Below are 22,126 nucleotides of genomic sequence, written 5' to 3' on the forward strand. Positions count from 1 at the left end.
AAGTGCTGTCAGACTTAAATTCGCATTCTTTCATTCATCATGAAAACTTTTTCAGGACTTTTGTGTTGCTGTTCTCTTTGGAAGTCTTGATGTACCTTCATGAAATGTTTGCCATGAAGGAGCACTTCTTAACATAATGTGAAGCCCTGTTCTTTGATTCTCTGGTCTCTAACTTACCAAATCAGATAGGATTTGTAAATGATCATAGATCTGTGATTGTCATCCAGCTGTAAAGAGAGGAGAGCATCGTTGTTTTCTGATATTTATGCCAAGGATTTTTTTTGAGACATTATTTTGTATCAACGATCTAATATTCTGAAACAGTCACAAGAGCAGTGCCCCTTACAAGTTACTATGCATTGCGTAAGGATAAAAACCACACAATTCTTGGCTTTCAGATTCACACTGTGAAACTGTGTGCTGAGGCGTTTAAGTTCGCTTTAGGCTCTGGTCCTAAATATCCTCATAGTCCATTCTCAGCTTCTCATGTATCATTTTTTTCCTCCAAATCTGTTTGCATACAGTGTCTAATGTGTCTAAGACAGCAGTTATTGCTGTGTCTAAAACCAGCAGTATCTTAACTGCTGGCTTTTATAATATCAATAAAAGAGCAAGAAAAAAATGTCCTGATAAAGTGCAGAATATCCAAATATTTCTTTTAAGCAGTTCACAGTTGCAATCATGAATATCAAAAGATACAGACCTATTCCATATTACTGAATTCCTGGCTTGAATTCCATCAGCAAGTATTGACAGTACTGAGGTAAAAAGATAAGCTTTACGTAGCAGCCAATGTCTCTTACATTCTGTAATCATAATATCCTTATCTCTTGTTGGAGTGACTAGATAACTTTTGCTGCTTCTTAATGAAGATGCACCATCTTTTGGGATTCTTTGCTCAGCTTAAATCCATAATATTCCAGAATTTTTGAAGAGTCTTTCTCTTTCACCAGTATGTGTGAAAGAGAAAGTATGTGTACTGTCCAGTATATGTACTCAGTTTCAGCTCTGCCATTTCAGTCTTTCTGAGTGGATGCAGTCTGTCAATAAGAATGTACGTTCAGGAATTAAGTTAAAACACCAAATCACAATTTGTTCTCCAACAAAGGATAATTCTTCTTCACCTTTTTCTGTTACGTAAAAACGGAAGCCAGTAAATATAACCGGCATATTCCTATAGAAAGGGTGTTAATCTTCATAAACATTTTCTAATATAAATTTACTCTGTATAACTTTCTTTTTCAGTTAAATATCTTGTGCTGATGAAAAAGAGGAAAACACTACTATCCAAATAAAAGAATGTAAGTAAATTGCAGGAATACCTCAGGTAATTGTTTGATATGCTTCAAATTACCTCTTCAGAATAATGCTGTCAAAGTGCAAATAATCAAGCTTGAAATAATTGAGATTAGGCTAAAAACTAAGTAATAGTTAAGTATTACTGATAATACATTAGTCTTATGTTAGTCAATTATGTAAGCCAAGTATGGCATCAGTGTTGATAGACTAAGTGAATTAAATCAGCAAGTGGACATACATACTTCTTAGCTTTCTTGGGGTATTAAACTGAAGCTGAAATCTGGGAATGTTGCAGGTGTCTGACAAAGAAAGCCTTAATGACAGATAAGTTTGGTAACCAGTAAGTTACCAAATCAACCTTTGTAAGTTTCCTAGGCAGGTGAAGGCTTTTTACAGTGGCAGTTTAAATATATACTGTGTAAATATAACCAAAGTTGTGATTAGGCTGATTATTTTTGTAGAAAGATGGCTTTGAAATACTGTTAATGCAACTACTATATGCTCTTGTTTCTTTTTCAATTCTGAGAAAAGGGAGCCAAGTGAATATATGTTTTTATTAACAGCTTTTGTGATTCACGTAAGTTGTGTACGTAGCTTGTAAACTCAATCTAGTCATGCTCCAGCGTAGCAATGAATTAATAATATGCTATGGAGTCTCTGCAGAGACATAATCCTTTGCAACTCAATAGGACTTTACCTGGGCACAGAGTTCTTCCTTCATGGACCTGTGCATAGAATTATAGACTCATTTAAGATCATCAAGTCCAATCTTTACCCCAGGACTGCCAAGTCCACCACTAAACCACGTCATGACAGAGAATATTTATAGTGAATGTTGTTATTCCCAACACACCACTGTTTGCAACTCAGAATGGAATTACCTTGTCTTGCATTTGTCACTATCATGTCTGAATGCAGTGCAGGCAAAATAAGCATGAATTTATGAATTAAGGTGACGTCACTTTCCTCAAGTAAAAAATGCTATACAGTAGCTTGGGGGATTGCATAAATCAACCTTGTCAGGTTTTGAGGCAGTACTTCACAACCCTGGGCAAGTTGTAATAATAGTTTTCATGGAAAATATACATATCTCTCAGTTCACTTTTGTGATCTGCACTGTTACCTCATTTTAACAGTTGATTCAATTATTTTATAATTCTCTCTATGCTTCTCTATGTACTTTGTTATTACGGTGTGTTCATCCCAAATGGATTTGAGATAGTCGCAGTTTCACTTACAGTGTTGTTTTTCTGACAGATGGTGTCCTCCTTACCCATTTTTAACACTTACTTTCTTCTGTGTAAATATGGCAAGCTCACTATAACCAGAACCATAATGGTTTTAAAATTCTCTTCGCATATGAAGTTAATACTTGTTTATCCTCAGTTCTGAATATTTAAACAGCACGATGCTTGAATTTTTATGAAAAAATTATTTGGAGCATCTGTAGTTCTAAAGAACTCATCATTTTATACAGAGAGCTGCTGAGCATGAATAATTTTTGAAAATAAGGATTCCTTAAGATAAGTAATTCTGCCTTTGCAGTTGAAATGAATTTTTACTCCTGGCAAGTTACTAACATTCACTGGATTTCTTAGACATAAATAAAATTCGAGGTTTAGATCAGAGGTCATCTGAAGGCAGTTTATCAGGTAATCTCGGAAATATTAGAGGAGGAAATTTCTGAGATACCAAGAATTGCTGTGCCACCTTTATGGGAGGCGTATGTAGTAAAGTATGAGTTAATTCAATGCAATCCACATTACAGGAGTTTCCTGTCTTGGAAATCACTAAGAGGTGTTCAAGGTATTCACTAAAATTAAGTATAGCAGAGCTTTTTATAACATTTTAGATTATAACTGATGGGAAAAGATCAAGATATTTCTGAGGTAGAGTGAAAATTATTTTGATGCATTTGATAAGAAATAGCCGTATGCTTACTTAACACTTACCAGCATTATTTAACTTTCTGTACTTTCTCAGTTAGTGTACTGTAAACTATGCAGTTGTAGTTTAGCAGTCTCAGTCGCTGTTAATTACTAGACTGGTAAAAAACTTTGAGATGGTGTTATTGTTAATATGTGCAATGATGTTAGCCTGGAAGAGAAGCTCATTTGCGGAATCATGGGCATGCTCTGTGCTAAGAAGCTCCAGTGAACAAGGTGCATGTGTTGGACATAGGAAGGCTGCTGTGTTATTATTCTTGTCTATCTCATCATCTTAAGCCACCTCCTATGATTTTTCCTACTTTCTGCTGAGAAACAAATAGTTCCTTAAATTTATAGCCTATTGCGTACCCAAGGATTCATTGTTCTTTAGAAAACAGCATTTCTCACTAATCATCAGTGTGTTTTGTAACCATTAGAGGAAAGCAGTAGAGATGACTAAGCTTTTCTCTTGTATATCTTTCTTTGAGCTGAAGTACTGCATTACATATATTAAGACAAAATTCCATATGACAGTTATAAAAATCTCATCATTCAGAATTTGACAGGATATCAAGTAGTGCAAAACCATTAACTAATCAGGAACAGGATAACCTCTACCAACTGTTCTGAGATGCTCTGAATCATAATATATTTAATTATTTTTACTTTTGGCAGGAGTTTGATTTTGAAAGGGTGTTCTAGTGTTAAAGCCAGACAACATTAAGAGTGATCACTAAATTCATTTGGTACTCTTGTCAGTCTCATTCCATTTCTATGTGAAATTGAAGCTTATTGTGTTAATGCCTCCACATTTATCAATCTGATATGAATAGAATTAGGTCAATATAGTTTTTATACTCTTTTTCTATTCTTCTAGTTGTCAAGATAAACACAAAAGAATAAAATGCACTATTTTTTGCCTTACAGTTTTCCTTATGGTTGCTGCTGTTTGGAATCTACAAGCCGAAGAATTAGAAGATACTATATTTAGTTGAATTGTAAATAAACAGGTCTTTTGCAATCTGGCAAAATGGCTGATAGTCCAAACTGTGATTTGAAATCTCTCAGTCCGCTTCAGCTGTTCGAAAGAGTAACTGAACAAGGAGAGAAAGTCAGAGCACTGAAAGCAGGAAAAGCACCAAAGGTATTTCCATTTCATTTTTTGAACCCATCCTTTTCCAAGTTAGGTCTGTCTTTAAGAATGCTGAAGCATATGATTGTTCTAAGATCTTTTTTGTATTGCAGTAAGAAAAAATCTTGTTAAAAAGCATTTATGTCCATTTTGTGAACTGTAGACATACCTGAAGCAAGGTAGTCTCTAGCAAGAGCAGTTTTTACTCCTGAATTAAGAAACAAAAGTCATAGGCTTAGAAATCTGCTTCAGCCAGTTGCCATGCTGTGTGACAGGATCCAAGGTATTTAGTTTTTCAAGTGAGATTTCTATCACTTGCATTTTTCCATGGTTTTAGATGTTTCATTAAAATCTTCTCCAGTTGTTTTTGTACACATTAGTAAATATGTCTTCCTGTAACTGTACTGACAGTCCCTGCTTAATCTCACTTAATTTAGTAATTTGCCATTAATTTCAAGTTCCCTATTCTGTTATCATTATGTTGGCAAAGAGTTCTGTTTTAATATGGGCTCTTTTAGTATATAGCCTGTGGGAGTAAGCCTTGAAAACTGGGAGTCAAGTAAAGTGTTTATTTCTGTTACTCTCTGTTACTTCTTGCTTGCATGAAATACTACAATATTTGTTTATTTAAAAGATCATACCATGAAAGTTGTGAAGAACTCTTTGTTCTAGTTTATCTTCAAGTTTGTCAGTTGATTTTAATGAGTAATTTTAAGTTGAGCCACTAAAATTTTAAAGTAAATTAGATAAGAAATTATATTTATGTATCTTAGTAACTTGTGCTTAAAATGTTTGTTATATCCCTGAAAAGAGGGCAAGCATTTTTTTTTTTCCTCGGGCAGAAATTGAAAAGTGACACAGTGGTGCTTTAAATATCTTGGCAGTGGTGATGCTCTAAATTCTGTCAATTAGGAAATGCTTACCTGCTACTTGCTTTTCTTTTACCTTTGGTAGTAATACTGCAAACATGTAAATAAAAGCTTAAAGTTTATGAATAATGCAGTCAAAGTCAGAGCATGGATGAAGGATTTTAAGAGATTAGGACATTAATGTAATTACCTATCTTAAGTATGTCAAGACAAACAGGTTTTTTTCCTTTATTCAGGATGAAATTGATGCAGCAGTGAGGATGCTATTATCGTTAAAACTGTCATATAAATCAGCAACAGGACAAGATTATCAGGCAGGCTTGCCCCCAAGAGATCTTGTATTAATAAACAACGGAACAACTAAAGAAGAGGATGAAGATTTTGTGGACCCCTGGACAGTGCAGACTTCAAATGCTAAAGGCGTGGATTATGATAAACTCATAGGTATAACTCTTTCTTTAGTGCTACTAAGGAATTTATGCAGAGTGATCCTAATGACCACAAATACAGCAAGGGATCATAAGAAATCCTGATCAAAACCATCATGACTAGCATGATGTCATTGTAAATCAGTTCTCTAAAGCCATGTGAAAGCCTGACAGCAATGCCCTTTTTCCCAGTAATTGTTTGTGTACATGTGTGTATGTATGACCTTTTGATCACCCTAGAATGGTGGGTTAGCCTAAGGCTTTTTACTTACTTACGCTACTAGCAGATTGGGGAATTTGGTGGGTGAGTCATTTTGCTTGTTCTAAGTGATGTGTAGGAAATTTTTCAGAGAATGCTAGCCTAGCCACTTCAAGGAGGTGAAACAGTTACTGCTCATTTTTAATAAACTTCCTCTTCTTCCTCCCCATTTTAAAAATAATAATAAAAGATATTGGCCAAGAACTAGACATCTGATAGGCCTTACCATAAAGAAAATTCTTATGCCACCTAAAATCTGTTTATTTACCACAGAAAGTTGCCAATGTGCTTGTGTTTACTCAAAAAGAATAAAAGTGCTAAAAGCACTACATAATTGAAAGGGATATTCTTCTCAAATCATTGTCCTAGATGTGCACTTAAGTGTATGTTTACACAGCAAAACAGCCTGAAGATATTTTTGGAAGAAAGGTTCTGTTAGCTAAGCACTAGACATGAACATCCATAGAATTTTTGTTTTGTTTGTTCGAGCATAAGCAGAGGGCAGAGGGGTGAGTGAGAAAGAGCTTTGTGTGCTACCATTATCAGCCATGCTGGTAATTCAGTGAGCTGAATATTGCAAGTGATAGCGGTTAAAGTTCCCAGGGATTTTTTGCAGGTTGTCTAGTCAACCCCCAGCCTCAAAGCAGAGTCAACTACAGTAAGTTGCTCAGGACCTTGTCCAGTAGGAATTCTATTATCTCCAAGGTTGGAAATCCCGTCACCTTCCTGAGCAGCCTGTTCCAGTATTTGACCATATGCACAAAATGAAGTTCTTTTGTATGTTTAAATGAAATTTCCTTTATTTCTTTATTTCAAATTGTGCGCGTTGCTTTTTGGCCTTTCACTGGGCATCACTGAGAACAGGTTGATCCTGTCTTCTTTACTCCCCACACCTCCCCTGATCACATATTTATACGTATTGATAAGATCCCTGCTGAGCCTTTTCTTACCCAAGCTCAACAATCCCAGCTCTGTCAACCTCTCCTCATACAACAGATGCTCCAAGCTCTTCATCTTCATAGTCCTTTGCTGGATTCACTTTAAGTGTCCTCTTTAAGATGGAGCCCAGAACTGGATCCAGTGCTCCAGATATGTCTCATCAGTGCTGAGTAGAGGGGAAGGATCACCTCCCTTGACATTGTGGCAGTGCTGTTCCTAACATAGCCCATAAAGCCTTTGACTTTCCAATGTCACAAAATTGCATTGTTGGTTTATGTTCAATTCCTTGTCTGTCAGGACTCCAGGACTCTAAGGTCCTTCTCTGCCAAGGTTCTTTCCAGCCAGTTGGCCCCCTGCCTGTACCAGTTTATGGCATTCCCCAAGTTCAGGACTTTGTGTTCCCTTTTGTTGAACTTCATTAAATTCTTGTCAGCGATTTCTCCAGCCTGCCGAGGTCCCTCTGAATGGCAAGACCATCTGTTGTATCAATTACTCCTCCCAGTATTGGGCAATATCCACAAACTTGCTGACGGTGTACTCTATCCCATCATCCACATCATTAATGAAGATGTTAAATAGTATTGACCTCAGTAGCCAATACTATTAGGGTACACAAATAATGTTGGGCTCCAGCTGGATTTTGTGCTGCTGGTCGCAATCCTTTGAGTCTGGCAGTTCAGCCAGTTTTCAATTCATCTTACTGTCCACTTATCTAGTCCAGACTTCATCAGTTAGCTATGAGAATGAGGTGGGAGATGGTGTCAAAAGCCTTACTAAAGTTGATATAAACAATATCCATTGGTCTTGCCCCATTTACTAGGCTAGTCATATCATCACAGAAGGCTATTAGGTTGGTCTGGCATGATTTTGCATTCGTAAGTCCGTGCTGACTACTCCCAGTCATCTTCATGTCTTTAATAATGTTTGGGAGTGGTTTCCAGGATTATTTGCTCCATCACATGCCCAGAGATTGAGGTGAGGCAGGCCAGCCTGTAGTTCTACAGTTCCTTTGTCTTGCCCTTGTTTAAGGTAGGAGTGGCATTTCCAGCCGCAGAAACTTTTCCCAGTTGCCATGACTGTTCTGTCTGTACTGGCCTGGTCGGTAAAGTTACTGTATAACAAACAGTAGGGTTTTAATTTCCTGTATGCAAATATAGCGTGGTGATGGCAAAGAGGAAAAGTACACAACAAATTTTCAGACAATGCAAGTATGCTTTTGAAAATGGTAGGTCTCGGGACTTCTTACATACAACAAGTTGAAAGCTATCTTTTGGTAAAAGCTAGAATTCTAGAGATCAAAAGCATGCTAAGAATTTTTTAAAAGCTTGTTAAGGAGTAAAGAGTATGTCCTTGTCAGAAGCTGTTTAAGAAAGCAGATTCTTAGTGGATAGAAAGCCTGAAATGTTTTGAACACCCTCATAAGAGGTAATAGATAGGAAAAAATGATCTAATTTTTTGACAGGAAAGATGAAGATGGGCAAAGAAGAGGGAATTGTGCAGCCTGTGTATGTTTAGTAAAGATATTTAGGCATTTCCAGTGTAGTGCTCTATACATCAGAGAATTTTTAATCACTTTCTATGACAATATACAAATATTTCTAGGGCGGGTAGCCCAAATTAATCTGGGGCATTCTTATGTTTTCTGTTTCTGTGAGATTAGCCTCTTACCAGCTGCTGTTGTTCTGCTGAATCAACATTTTTGTGTTCATTTGTTCTCTTTTTAGCATTCATCCAGATTATAATTAGTTTGCCATTTTTTAATGCCTTTTATTTGCTAGGAAGAAATTAATTCAGTAATTAAGATTTGCTCAGGACAAACAGATGCAATAATGCTTGGAAAACATATGAATTAAAGCAGTGGTTGCTGAACCATGTATCAGCATTTGTCTTTTTTAGTGATATTTATTTTAATGGGTCAGTATGATATCCTGCTTGATTCATCTGGAATGAATGAACAATTCTAAGCAAGAACTCATTTCCCATTGGATAATGGTATAGACACCAAGCTGATTGGTGTGGTTAACATGCCTGAGGGAAGGGATGTCATCCAGAGGGACCTGGACAAGCTCAAGAAGTGGGCCTGTGTGAACCTCATGAGGTTCAACAAGGCCAAGGTCCTGCACCTGAGTTAGGCAGCCCCCAGTATCAAGACAGGTTGGGGGATGAAGGGATTCACTGCAGCCCTGAAGAGAAGGACTTGGTGGTACTGGTGAAGGAAGTACTGTACATGAGCCAGCAATGTGTGCTCACAACCCAGAAAGCCAACCATATCCTGGACTGCATCAAAACTGTGGCCAGCAGGTCAAAGGAGGTGATTCTGCCCCTCCACTTCACTCTGATGAGACCCCACCTGCAGCCCTCAGCACAGGAAAGACACAGACCTGTTGGAGCAGGTCCAGAGAAGGGCCACAAAGATGCTCAGAGGACTGGAGCACCTCTGCTATGAAGACAGGCTGAGAGAGTTGGGGTTGTTCAGCATGGGGAAAAGAAGGCTTCAGGGAGACTATTGTGGCCTCTCAGTACTTAAAGGAGGCTTACAAGAAAGATGGGGACAAATCTTTTAGCAAGGTCTGTAGCAATACAATGGTTTTAAACTAAAAGATTTAGACTAGATATAAAGAAGAAAGACTTTACAATGAGGGTTGTGAAAACACTAGGACAGGTTGCCCAGAGAGCCACCTGTAGATGCCTCATCCCTGGAAACATTCAAGGTCAAGCTGAACAGGGCTCTGAGCAACCTAACCTAGTTGAAGATGTCCCTGCTTACTGCAGGGAGGGTTGGACTGATGACCTTTAAAGGTCCCTTCCAACCCAAACCATTCTATGATGATATTCCTTGTTTTCCCTCCCATTTAGAAATTAACTCCTTCTAATTTCAAATTTAATTACTGCATACAAAGCCTTGTATGTAGTAATGCTGTGTATAACCAGTCATTCTAGAAGAAAATTAAACGGATATAGGTGGTCTGGAATAGCAAAAATGAAATTCCTCTCTTACACTCTGTTGATCCAAGTTGATGCTCAAGTTGGATACATTACCACTCTTCTGTCAAAATTGAGTCTTTCAGTGGGGATTCCTGATTTTTGTTTGTGAAAGGTTGTTCATATAACAAAATTAAAAAACAGTTCCTTTAACAAACTTAAACACACATCCCCATTATCAGCCAGAGTGTAAGAGAGGAATTCCATGTGCTCAGGGCTTCCCTGCATCCCAGTGCCCCAGAGTACATGTTGATCTGATTCTTCTGTCCCATCACTCATAAATCCCTAGGGAGCACTGCAGTCTCAATGATTAGGATGGGCATGGTTTTAAATAGCCTTTTTTGAGATGTATGTAAAGCCTTGTTGAACTAAAAGTAGCCTCCAAGCTGTTCTTAGAGAACCTGTGCTGTAAAGGGTTCAAAGGTCTCTTTCCCTTTTCTGGGGAAGAAGTTACTCTAGTCTAGTATAATACACAAGGAGTATCTGAATATTTGGCCTTTCAAATTACACCAGTGTGCTTAATATTACTTGCTCCCTCAGCAAGTTAATTTTCTTTGTAAAATGATTTGTAGTACATTGGGTAACCAGAACAGGTAGAGAGCTCTGCCTCAGCTGGAATCAGGCTGTCTCTCTGTTGTCCAGTGGTGTAAACCATTATGCTGTCCAGCTAGGGATTGTTGTCGTGTGGTACGATGTAACATTAGAAGCCTACCTGTTCTGGTAGGAAGTTGTAGTCTTTGGAAGGACATTTTGGTTAATTACAATATTCCTGCAGGAAGGCTTTTAATATCACTGGCTTTTGACTAAAAAAAAAAAAAATTGAAAATTTAGAAACAAGAACATGCATAAGGAAGAAGTTCAAAGAAAACCTGAACCTGTGTCAGGCATTCAGTGATTTTTGTGTTTTCCACAGAGCAGAAGTAGTTCTGCAAGCCATAGTTTACTAGCTGCATAATGAATAATTTAAAATTCATTTCTTTGTTTCCAGTTTCCTTAGGAAACTGTCAAGATATTTGAAATTTATCAAGTGTCAGCAATATGTTCCTGTGGAATCCTTGTTTCCTGTTATAGTCAGGAAGACCTGAAGTGCTTCTCCCATGTGGATGTGTGTCTTATAACCATGGAATTCGCCAGCGTAGTCTCTCTTCAGTAAGAGATGGATCTAGATATTTTGTGCATATAAAATGTGTCTTTACATCCAGAGTTCTCTGTTTCTTCTCTTGGATACTTTGGCATTTCTAGTAATTAAAAGTGCAAGTTATTCTAATGTTGCATGGAGCACAATAGTAGCAAAGAGTAGATTCTTGTTTGATGTTTGGTTTTTTTAATCACATCCAAATCACAGAGCATTGACATGCTTATTAGGACCCAAGAAATGGGACTGTAGTATAGGAAGCTTTACTGAAGAACTAAAAGGCTTCCCCAGTTCAATTGGGAATAGGAAAAAATACTGTTATTTCACTCTCTCAAAACCTTTTTTGAATGAAATGACGAAATCTGAAAATACTGTTTTATTAGTCAGCTGATTTCCTAAACCACCAACTAATAACTTCTACTTGGTTGCCGTGAAGAGTATTATGCATTACCTTTTCAAGCCTCTTGAGGGGAGCAGTGTCTGTAATCATGCCCATATAAAAGCAGAATTAAGTTTACAGAAGAGTATTTGGGGTTGAAGGGCAAAAAAAACATGTGATCTGAGGGCAGAAAAATTAGACATCAAGAGAGAAACATTCAGAGCCTTCCAGATACTTTTATCCTATGGCTTAGTTAGACCAAGTTATTGACCTAGATATGTTTCTTTGTAATGTTTTTTGTGCCGAATATCAATACTACTGCTGTAAGGAGACTGCAACTGTAATCGGTTATGGATGGAGCGGTACTAAATGTTGTGAATGGATTGGGTCTCCTAGCATAGAGTTAGTACTGGGGATGGATGACTACTGGGACTTCAGGCAAGGATCAGGAAAATCCAGCCTTTTTACCTGAGACTTGAAGCAGGAGATGTTCTTTTCAATCTAGGCTGCATTGTTATGTTCTTGGTGATCCAAGATCTGGTTGTAGCTGTGCTGTGCTTTTTTTGTTTTTAATTTTTTGGTACATTTTTTTATTATAGTTCGGTTTGGCAGCAGTAAAATTGACACAGACCTCATCAATCGAATAGAAAGAGCTATTGGGCAAAAACCTCACCGCTTTCTACGTAGAGGAATCTTTTTTTCTCATAGGTGAGTTTTTCTTGGTTTAACATTCAAAGAGGTCCTATTAGGTAGATTTTCTATGAGCATTATTCGGAGGAAACCTGTGACTGGCGAAAGACAATGTTCTCCTACAGCAAGGGAAACCAACTGTCATTTGAAATGAGCAACTACTTCAGATTTCCCCTGTCAACATTTGAAACGTGTGGTTGCATCTGTTTCTGATGTGTCCTCGCTAATGCCAAATTGAAGAAATGTGCACAGAATCTTTGCTTTGTACAGGTTCCGCTTTTACTCTGTTAGCAGCCAGACAAAACCATTGTCCTAGCAGTGAACTTAAGGGCTCATATGGTGTCACTGCTGATTTCAACAAGAGTCAACATGGCCTGTGGGCATATGCATCTGTATTGCTACATAAAAAAGGCTCAGGGAATAATCTTAAGCACCAGTCTGCCAGTCATCTACACTGTTTAATTGTTAGCATACATGGGGGTTTGACCTATGGCAGCTAGCACATTTCACCTAAGTGCCTGAGCATGGTTCAGGGCATAGCCTCCACCAGAGACCATTCCAAGCTGGTAGTTTGAACCTATTTGGGAAATGATTCCAGCTCTGTTTAACTAGGCTTTAGAAATTATTATCCAATTAAGTAACTTCAAAAGTTGCACATTTCCGATTTTAATTTAAATATTCATTTTTAATTTATTTTTTCTTTATTTTCATGGAATCTGAAGGAGAAATACTTAAATTAGAAAATGAACAAACAAAACCTTATTGTTTCTACAACATTTAACATACTGTATTTTATTTATAAGTATGTTTGGCTTCAAAAGCGGACAGATTTTGAATAGAAGGTTTTTGCTGTGATGTTTCTTCCTAAAGAGCTGTATCATGTTTTCTGTTTTTTTTCTTTAGAGATATGGACCAAATCCTCGATGCTTATGAAAATAAGAAGTCCTTTTACCTTTATACAGGTAGAGGGCCATCCTCTCAGGCAATGCATGTTGGTCATCTTATCCCATTTGTGTTCACAAAGTAAGTTATTTCTACTATTTGTGTTAATCAAAACATTTTTTGGTAAGGAAATATTGGACATGGTTTATGGAACTGCTTATATGAGCTGAATATTAATGAACTTAAACAATGCAATCTTACCTTTTCATTAAAATTATCATAATCCCTGTGTTGCCATGAAGCCCTCTTCCTTGCACCCTTAGAATTTTTGTTCTTCTACAAATGAGTTTGTGGTGAGACTTAGCAACATTGCTCTATAAGGCAGTTTCTGTTCACATCAACAACTGCTTATGCATACAAAGAGGAGAAGCAGACCTGTTTATACACTTCTGTTTAAATGTATAAAAATATTTTAGCTGCATGACTTAAGCTTCGAGATAAAATCTCTGCTTTTATTAGGTGGCTGCAAGAAGTGTTTGATGTTCCCTTAGTGATACAGTTAACTGATGATGAGAAATACCTTTGGAAGGACATGACAACTGAGAAGGCATATGAATATGCTAAAGAAAATGCAAAAGACATCATTGCATGTGGTTTTGACATCAATAAAACCTTTATATTTTCTGATTTAGACTATTTGGGGTAAGTATAAATTTCTTTAGGGCACTAATGAAAAATTGCCTTTTCTCTCCAACTTTGACAGCCAGCAATGTTTTAATAAATGTATCTAAATTTGAAAGCTTCAAGACAAGTTTTACAACACTTGAAATAGAAACATAATAAATTTTTCTCCTGTCTTATATCTTATGTAGATAGTATTGTAATTCTCATGTATAATATATGAAAAAATACTTGTGTGTGCAATGCTTAAATTTAAATTATGAAAATATATTAAATTAGCTAAATTGTAAAAACATTTAAACCACCAAGAAACCTCCAGATTGATTTGTTTAACATTGTGTCAAAATATTTGTGATATGTTTACATGTTATCTGTGTTAACAAAAAGCATTTCAGAAATTTGTTGTGGTCAGTTTAATAACACAGCGTGAAAGATTATTATTTGAACTTTGAGTAAAGTTTAATGAAGATTTAAGAAAAAGAAATGGCTATTTGAATTGCCTGCTCAGAAGGAATGAGTTTTATGGTGGAGTTCAGAACCGAAGTTGTGGACTTTGTTATTCCATGTGGGGAAATAAGCTTCCCTAAAGTCTTGGTTGAGAGAATGTATGTTTTAGAGATGAACTATATAACATACAGCCCCCAGAATGTGGAGCCTAGAAGGCAGTTTTTCCTCCTTTCACTCCTGTCATCTTCTTGCCGTAGAAAAGTTGCATTAACACAGACCTGCCCTGTGGCTGAACGAAGGCAGGTCAGAACTGCTGTTTCTTTTGCTTCAGCTGCTCAGTAGAAATAGAAAAGGAAGAAGTTGCTGAGCTGTTTTTGATTTGGAAGTCCAACCAGGGAACTTAGCCTGTAGAAAACAAGAATTTGGAGGATTTGAGCTACTATTCCTTTGACAAACTGCAGTGTCCTGTATGTGACACACACTGTCGATGCCAAGCAACGCAGAAGACATGATCCATTCAGATTGCCTCAGTTCACAGAGAAGCACAGGGATCAGTAAACTTCAGGTTCTGTGAGGCATACTGGCACCATTTCCAAATCAAAGTATTTCTGGGTTAACCACCTAGTTAATTGTGACAAAAAATGTTTGCAGTAAATGTTGAGGGGAGGGAAGAATAAATTAAACTTTCAAGGAATAAAGTTCTTGTTTGTAAATAATTCTCTAATTATTATCTCAGTGGGCCACAAAATGTCTGAAACAGTGAGATTTAATCCTGCAGGTTTTCTGACATTCTCAGCTTAGAGTTTCTACCTTCACTTTTCTGCTCTTTTCATTTTATTTTTCTACTTTATTTTTCACAGGACAAGTACTGGATTCTACAAAAATGTTGTCAAAGTTCAGAAGCATGTTACATTTAACCAAGTGAAAGGAATCTTTGGCTTTACAGACAGTGACTGCATTGGTAGGAAATAATATGTGTTAGTGGAAGTGATGATTGCTTTCATTCTCTATGGCACTATTTAAGTAATAATTTAAACAGATAAGTATCATGAAATGGATAGAAAAAGCAAGACCTATGTTTCTAGTCTGTTCTAAGTTTACAGTGCGATAGCTACTTTTTCAGCCTTAGTAACAGCAAAGTACAAAACACCAATGTTGAGTGCCCAGGGTAGAGAACTGTTCTTTCCTTTTTGTTTTCTTTTTTTTTTTTTTTTTTTTGAATAATGCAGCTATAGTTTTCTCTTTTACATTAATATGCATATACATATACATATATGAAAAAAGTTAAGGAGTGCTCAAAAGCCTAATTATCAAGGTGCTGAGTAACTCTGTCTTACATTTATTTCACTGCAATTGCAGGTTTCTATCACATTGGCCAAAAAAAGTATTCTGTGTCAAATATGGCATTAAAACTTTGGTGCCCTGAGCACTAACATCATTCTTTGAGCAGTAATTATGCCAGTGACAGCTTTTCAGCCTTCACTGTAACCAAGGAACAGATTCCTGCTTGTTTTAAGCATGCTCTAATAAAAGTTGGTATTGTCATAACGACTTCATTACATGTTTGGAAAAATCTGCCCTTTGCTTTCTTTCCAAGACGATTTTGATCAGGGAAACAGCTTGGGCACCTTGTGATTAAGCACTGTATATAAAAGAAAACTAGGCATGTCTGAGATGCTTCATAAGTACAGCATGCACATAGCAATGATTCTAAGATCTTAGAGCAGAACTTGCCTAATAAGTAGCTCTGGAGTCATTCTCACAAAGAGTTAAAAAAAAAAAAAGAGCAGCTCAGGGTGATGATACAGTCAGTGGAATTTCTGGGGAGGGTAGATAGTTCAGTGATGAAGAGATTATGTGCTGATGAACCTTTTCTGAAACATTCACGACCACAGCCTCTTTTCATTAGTTTCTGTTACTTTGAAGGTTTGTTGACATCACAGAAGGTAAAGATTAAAAGATTTCCTCAGATAAGGCAAGATTGCTTGAAAAAGATAGATGTTGATCTTCAACTGAGTATCTGAATGATTTACTTGTGCATTTGACATATTTCAAAAGTTCTCACTATTTATCATTGCTTATATTTGCTTAGCTTTTCCAAACGTATTGTTTTCTAGGAAAGATCAGCTTTCCTGCTATTCAAGCCGCTCCATCCTTCAGTTCATCATTTCCACAGATCTTCAATGGCAAGGAGAACATTCAGTGTCTTATCCCATGTGCTATCGATCAGGTAAGAAAATCATATTACTTAATTTGGTTTTCATGGGTTTGTTTTTGTAATGTACTGTTCAAGCTTCGTAGTGGTACATTAAAACATCTGTAAAACATTCCTGCAAGCACCTTTCTGGGGCAAAAGCTGGAAGAGCTAGAAGGATGTTGTGCTGTGTCCTGACAAATATGAAGGCTTAAGCCAACAATCTGTATTCGTGCATTACTCATTCTTGCCAGTCTTGGATCTGTCTTGATCTCAACCCAGTTCACAGTGAGCTGACACCTGTGAAAGCAAAGACACTAAAATCTATGCAAAAGTATACTGACATGGGGCTAGGAAGAATCTTTGACCACCTCCATGGTAATTATGGCAAGATTTAATGAGCTCAACTTGCAGCACAAGAGATTTATATTGAACCATAGGGAAAAACCTTCTATCAGTAAGAATAAAGAGCCATTGAAATAGTTTGCCAGAAAGGCTGCAGAACCTTAACAATTTAGATCTATAGAGAGAGGTTGGAAGAACATCAGCTACAAATGACAGTGGTAGTGCCATTACTTTAAATAAGCATTGTTTCTAGGGATCAAAGTCTGCACTGTCTGAATATTTAGTTATTTTAGTCACAGGTACAGTGATGTAATTATACTCATCAGCTACAATATTATGTAGTAATATTACAGTTGTTTTAAGTCAGATCATCAGCACAGCACTGCCAGCTTGATCACTGATTTAGTTCAGATTCTGTGCTGCCTGTTAAAATACTTTGGGAGGAAGCTTGCATCTTAGTCTTCATCTGTCTGCTGGCATAGTAAGCATAGTTTTCACAACTATTTGAATTCATGTAAATCTTTGTCAATATGCGTATTAGTTGAGGGAATCAATGTGTACCAGAAAACTATGGAGATGAAAAGAGAATTTTGTTTGTTCGTCTGGATGAATTGGACTGGAAGTAGGTTTTGGAAGATAGTGGGGTTTGGGGTTTTTGTTTGTTTTGGAGGGGGTTTTTTGAGACCACCTGTTAAGGCATTAAGGAGTCAGCACTAATCAGCTTTTAAATTACATTTTTCAACTTTACTCTGTATTTTTATTGATGGTGGTTCTAGGACCCTTATTTTAGAATGACCCGGGATGTAGCCCCTAGGATTGGACAACCTAAACCAGCCTTACTGCATTCAGTCTTCTTCCCAGCCCTACAAGGAGCACAGACAAAAATGAGTGCTAGTGACCCAAACTCCTCCATCTTCCTCACCGATACACCCAAACAAATCAAGACAAAGGTAAGGACCTACAAAACCTGGGAGTTAAAAGCTTTATAACAAAAATGAGTGGTGGTCCTCATGATTACAGTGACAGTTTTTTAATGTTACCTTCAAACATACCTGAATCCATTTTCCCGTACATTTCATGGCAAATCCTCTTCAGGAATTGACTGAGTTACACAAATTTAACTAGCCTGTCAAATATATTCTTTTGCCTTGCCAACTAGTCCAACAATACAAACATTAGCTAGAATAATGGACAAAACATCATGTTTGTTTTTGTGATGTCCTTATAGCAGTGGTGTAAAAATAAGAGTTGTGGTGGTTCCTGCTCTAAAAATAAATATTATGTTGCCATAGTTTTGAAATCTGACAGGCCATGATGTAAATCTAATAAATAGCTCTTTCTCTTGACTGCCTCTCCATGCTGGGAGCACCAAGTGTTGCACAGTGTGAGTTACAACACAGGTCAGGCTTTTCCTGCTGCCTGGAGATCTGCTGCTCCCATGCACTCCAATTCACAAATAAATACAGCGTCAAATTTCACCTAAGAAGGGGTATTTTCTCCTATCTGAGTATATTACAAGTGCTTTTTCAAGCTCGATGGAAAATACATCCACTGCCAGATGGTTTAGTTTGGCACAAGTTCACCTGTGTTGTGATATTTAAAAAAAATAAATAAAAATCAGCCTTTGGAAAAGGATTCATAGGCATGAAAACTAGACATTAAGTAACTGTCAGAACAAGAAAGATGTGTATGTTGTTTTACTGGGTGGGCTTGGAATAGTTCTGTAATGGTTGACAAACCCATGGTGGCTCAGATTCTTCTACAGCCATGTTGTAATGGTTCATTATCTTATCTAGAAACTGATTAAACAGAACTGTTTTGAAGAATTGGAATGCTTCATGTGTTAGGATTATAATAATTCCAGTTTATTTACACAGTTACAGAGTTGCCTTTTAAATAAAACTGTAATTTCAGAATAGAGAATACATGGTTAGTGACAGTGTTGGTAATATTCTTCCATTCTTTAGCTGGCAAGTAGCTAGCAATCTGTGAAAAGATCCAAGATGCCCTATGTCCAGTTAGTAAGTCCTATTTCTGGTATATTTAAACTAGTTGGAAAAATAAAAAATAATTCTAGCTACTTGGAATGTAAAAGCTATAAAGAAAAAATTCTGAACATAATGTCAAATATTGAGTAACAGAGGACAAACTGAGATTTATTTCAGCTTCTGAAGCTCATCAGAAACAAATCTTTAGGGAAATAGAGCTTGAGTGAAAGATCAAATATTGTTATGGCCAGTAAAGTAATGATGTTCAAAACTTAACAGGTAATAGAAGATGAAAAATAACTAGATATTGAGAAAGGCTGAGAAGTTTCTGGGAAATCCAAGGAGGTAAATGGCGACATTATAATAAACTATTCTTACTGCACCTATCAGCACCAAATTACAGCTCAATTATTTCTTTGATTTCCTAGAAAGTGTTATTTAGATTCTGGCTGTACTAATTCAGGGAAAAGATCAGTTCATCGTTATAAATAAATCGATGAAACCTTCAGTCAAAGAGTAGGTGCCAGAATATGTAGAAAATTAACTTGATATTCATATAGAAAATACTTTGTATTAAACAACAATGTGTCTTCACCTGGCATATTGTGTTTAATCCCTCTCCCTTTAGTAAGAAGGCAAACTGTAGAGGTGAGTGACACAGGAAAGATTTTATACAAAGACTTTCAAAAGTCTAGTAAGGAGAGAGAGGCAAGTGCAAAGCAATATGTAAAAACTTAGTTTTACAGATACTGAGACAGATCTTCAGGTTGTCCTACAATACAAGAATAGATGTAATGTTGCAGATGGCAGTTCATTTTCTGAAGATGCTCATCAGAGCATCGTTTTTGTATGTAATTCGTTGCCACAACATCATCTGTAATGTGGTGGTTAGAAAGATTCAGAAAAGCACTAGACAGTCATACAGATAGTAAGAATGTTCAGAAATTGTAAATGTTTAACAGCTCCTAGATACCAGAACTGAAAAGAAAAAATCTACTTCATATGTATGTGTGTCTCTTGGCTGGTTGATAGTGATATCTGAAAAGATACAAGAGCCAAATGAAAACTCCTCTTATGGTTGAGAAATACTTTTTTTCTCTTCCTGGCAAGTTATTTTTGTAGGAAGATTAGCATGCTCTGAGAATTCTATACATGTGTAAAGTTTTAAAATACGCTCGTGGCTTCTGAATTTACAGGGAATGGAATTAGCAAGTGGATGTATTCACCAGTGCAGTTCATCTGCCTATAGGAAGCTATACTTAAAAAGAGAGGGGGGAGAGGAAGGAAGCATTCAATTTTCAGACTGAACAATTGGGCATTTGTCTGATTTTAGCCATCCCAGCCAGACTTGTAATCTTTAACTTTGCTTTGTCTTGTTTTCCTTTCACCTGAAAAGAGGAGGAGCCAAGGTTCTCGCTAGGATTTCTTCAAAATTCTCCATGCCTTATTCACCTCTTTCAAAATTAATTTCTTGATGAAGTGAATATCTTAGTTTTCCTTGCATGAAGTACATTTCCTGTAAGCACAAATTCTGCCCAAGAGACAACTACTTCAGCAAAAGGGACTTAAAACTTTTTTGATTGAATCTTGAGTGGATTATTCTTAATTTTGCTTCATTTTCATTCTGACTTTGCAGTCTGAGGAACATGTGTATAGACATTTTCTCTTCGGATTCTAATGATCTTTTGCCTCCCTGCTTTGGTCCTGAGGCTCTGCATTAACTTGCACCACCCTTCACCCTTCAGCTTGTCCTCAGTATAGAATTTTGAGGATCATGATACACCTCTGTTTACAATAGAGCAGTGCAGAATTTAGTAGAAACCATAAAATCTTTAAAATTTCTAGAAACCATAAAATCTTTGTGTTGTTTCAGATTAACAAGCATGCCTTCTCAGGAGGCAGAGATACTATTGAAGAGCATAGGAAGTATGGAGGTAACTGTGATGTTGACGTGTCTTTTATGTACCTGACGTTCTTCCTAGAAGATGATGACAGGCTTGAACAACTGAAGCAGGTAAGTAACCAAGTTGAAGATAGTGTTATTCATTCCTTATTGTAAGGACAAAGCCGTAACCATGTCCTCCTATGAACCTACTGCAGGAAGATAACTGTGGTGTTACTCTTGCACTCTCCCTCCCTTGCAGTCTCAATATCTCTGTATTTGTTTGCAATGTTCTTTATCACAGGCCAATCTATCTCTTCTAATAAATAAATAAATAAATGATATAAGCCCCTCATATTTTCATAAGGATCTCCAACACTGTGTAGAACATCTCCCCTACCTTTCACATCTCCCCTACCTTTCAAATGAAGCCACCTTAGGATTAGTGTTGTTTTAATTGTGTAATACACCCTGCCTGTTCCTTATGTGCAAGGTATCGATATACGCTGCAAAACTACAAAAGCTCACATCTAAACTTGCTAGGGTTTTGGGTGTTTTCTTATCACAAGAAATGTAATAGCTATGAGGAATTGATTCACTGTTCCCAAGCAAAAAATGCTTCATGTAAGTGGCATTTTTCTTAAATCTATCTGGCAGACTTCTGACCCCAGGGGTTGGTAGCAAGTCATTATACTTCCTTCAGCTATATGGTTGTCATCAGTACTAGGCAATAAGCATTCTCTGGAAGGCAGTAGCCACAGCTGAAATTACCCATGTCACATTGGCTTCATAGAATCACAGAATGTGTTAGAAGGGACCTTAAAGATGATCTAGTTCCAACCTACCTGCCACAGGCAGGGACACCTTCCACTAGACTAGGTTGCTCAAAGGTTTGTCAGCTTTCTCCTTCTGGGAACAGCTGTGAGAAAGTCAACAGCTGCAGATTCTTTTCCAGCCCTCTGGTATATTTATTTTATTTTATATAAATCCCACACAAGAGCGGGGTTGGATAGGTGCTAATCCCTATGTAGATCGTCATAAATCCTTATGGAAATCTGGAGTGCATTTGACGTAATGAACTGTTTGCCATTAGTCTCCAGGCACTGCAACATTATCAGCCTAACTGCTACAGAGCACAAAGTCTAGACCACCACTAGCAGCTTGCTGCAATGTTGCCCCAGAACCAGATTAGAAAACATGAAGTCACTGCTTATACTGGCATTAGTGGAGCTGTTTCAGGTATGGTACCAGAGGAAGAAGCTTCCAGAGAAAGCAATATTGATGTTTTTATAACAAACAAAACCCAAAACCACCTCCCAAAACCCACCACTGAAATTACAATTCAGCTCATTCTTGTTAACATATTTTGCTGTTGCTGAGTGAGAGCAGCAGCAACAATTACAGCTTGAATTGGTATTACAAATGGCTTGATGAAGGTAAGATTGCATTTCAAATCATAGCTGAACTGCCCCAGCCAAGGTTGACCAGGGCTGAACCTGTCAACAGTTAGCCTGTGCTTATAGCTAAGTATATTCCCAGTATCACAGTAACTGAATGAATTACCAGCTGTGAACATGACTACTAGTGTGAACACAGATTCTGAGTGTCTTTGCTATAAAAAGGATATTTTAATCAAATCTCATTTCTTAGTCAAATGCAGGGGGGGG

General features: G+C 37.1%; 1 protein-coding gene across 1 annotated transcript; it reads left to right on the top strand.

Annotated features, from left to right (window-relative positions):
* Positions 1-4,159: 4,159 nt before the first annotated feature.
* WARS (tryptophanyl-tRNA synthetase) lies at positions 4,160-20,591 on the top strand (the record flags this gene model as incomplete). The annotated part of the gene is made up of 9 exons (XM_010023378.1): positions 4,160-4,371; positions 5,465-5,672; positions 11,950-12,058; positions 12,944-13,063; positions 13,442-13,624; positions 14,911-15,011; positions 16,168-16,280; positions 17,366-17,539; positions 20,451-20,591. Coding segments are annotated over exons 1-9 (1,263 nt in total), but the record flags the coding sequence as incomplete, so codon positions are not given.
* Between the last annotated feature and the right edge of the window lie 1,535 nt (positions 20,592-22,126).

Source organism: Nestor notabilis, unplaced genomic scaffold, assembly GCF_000696875.1.
Source record: "Nestor notabilis isolate BGI_N333 unplaced genomic scaffold, ASM69687v1 scaffold28981, whole genome shotgun sequence".
Classification (NCBI taxonomy): Eukaryota; Metazoa; Chordata; class Aves; order Psittaciformes; family Psittacidae; genus Nestor; species Nestor notabilis.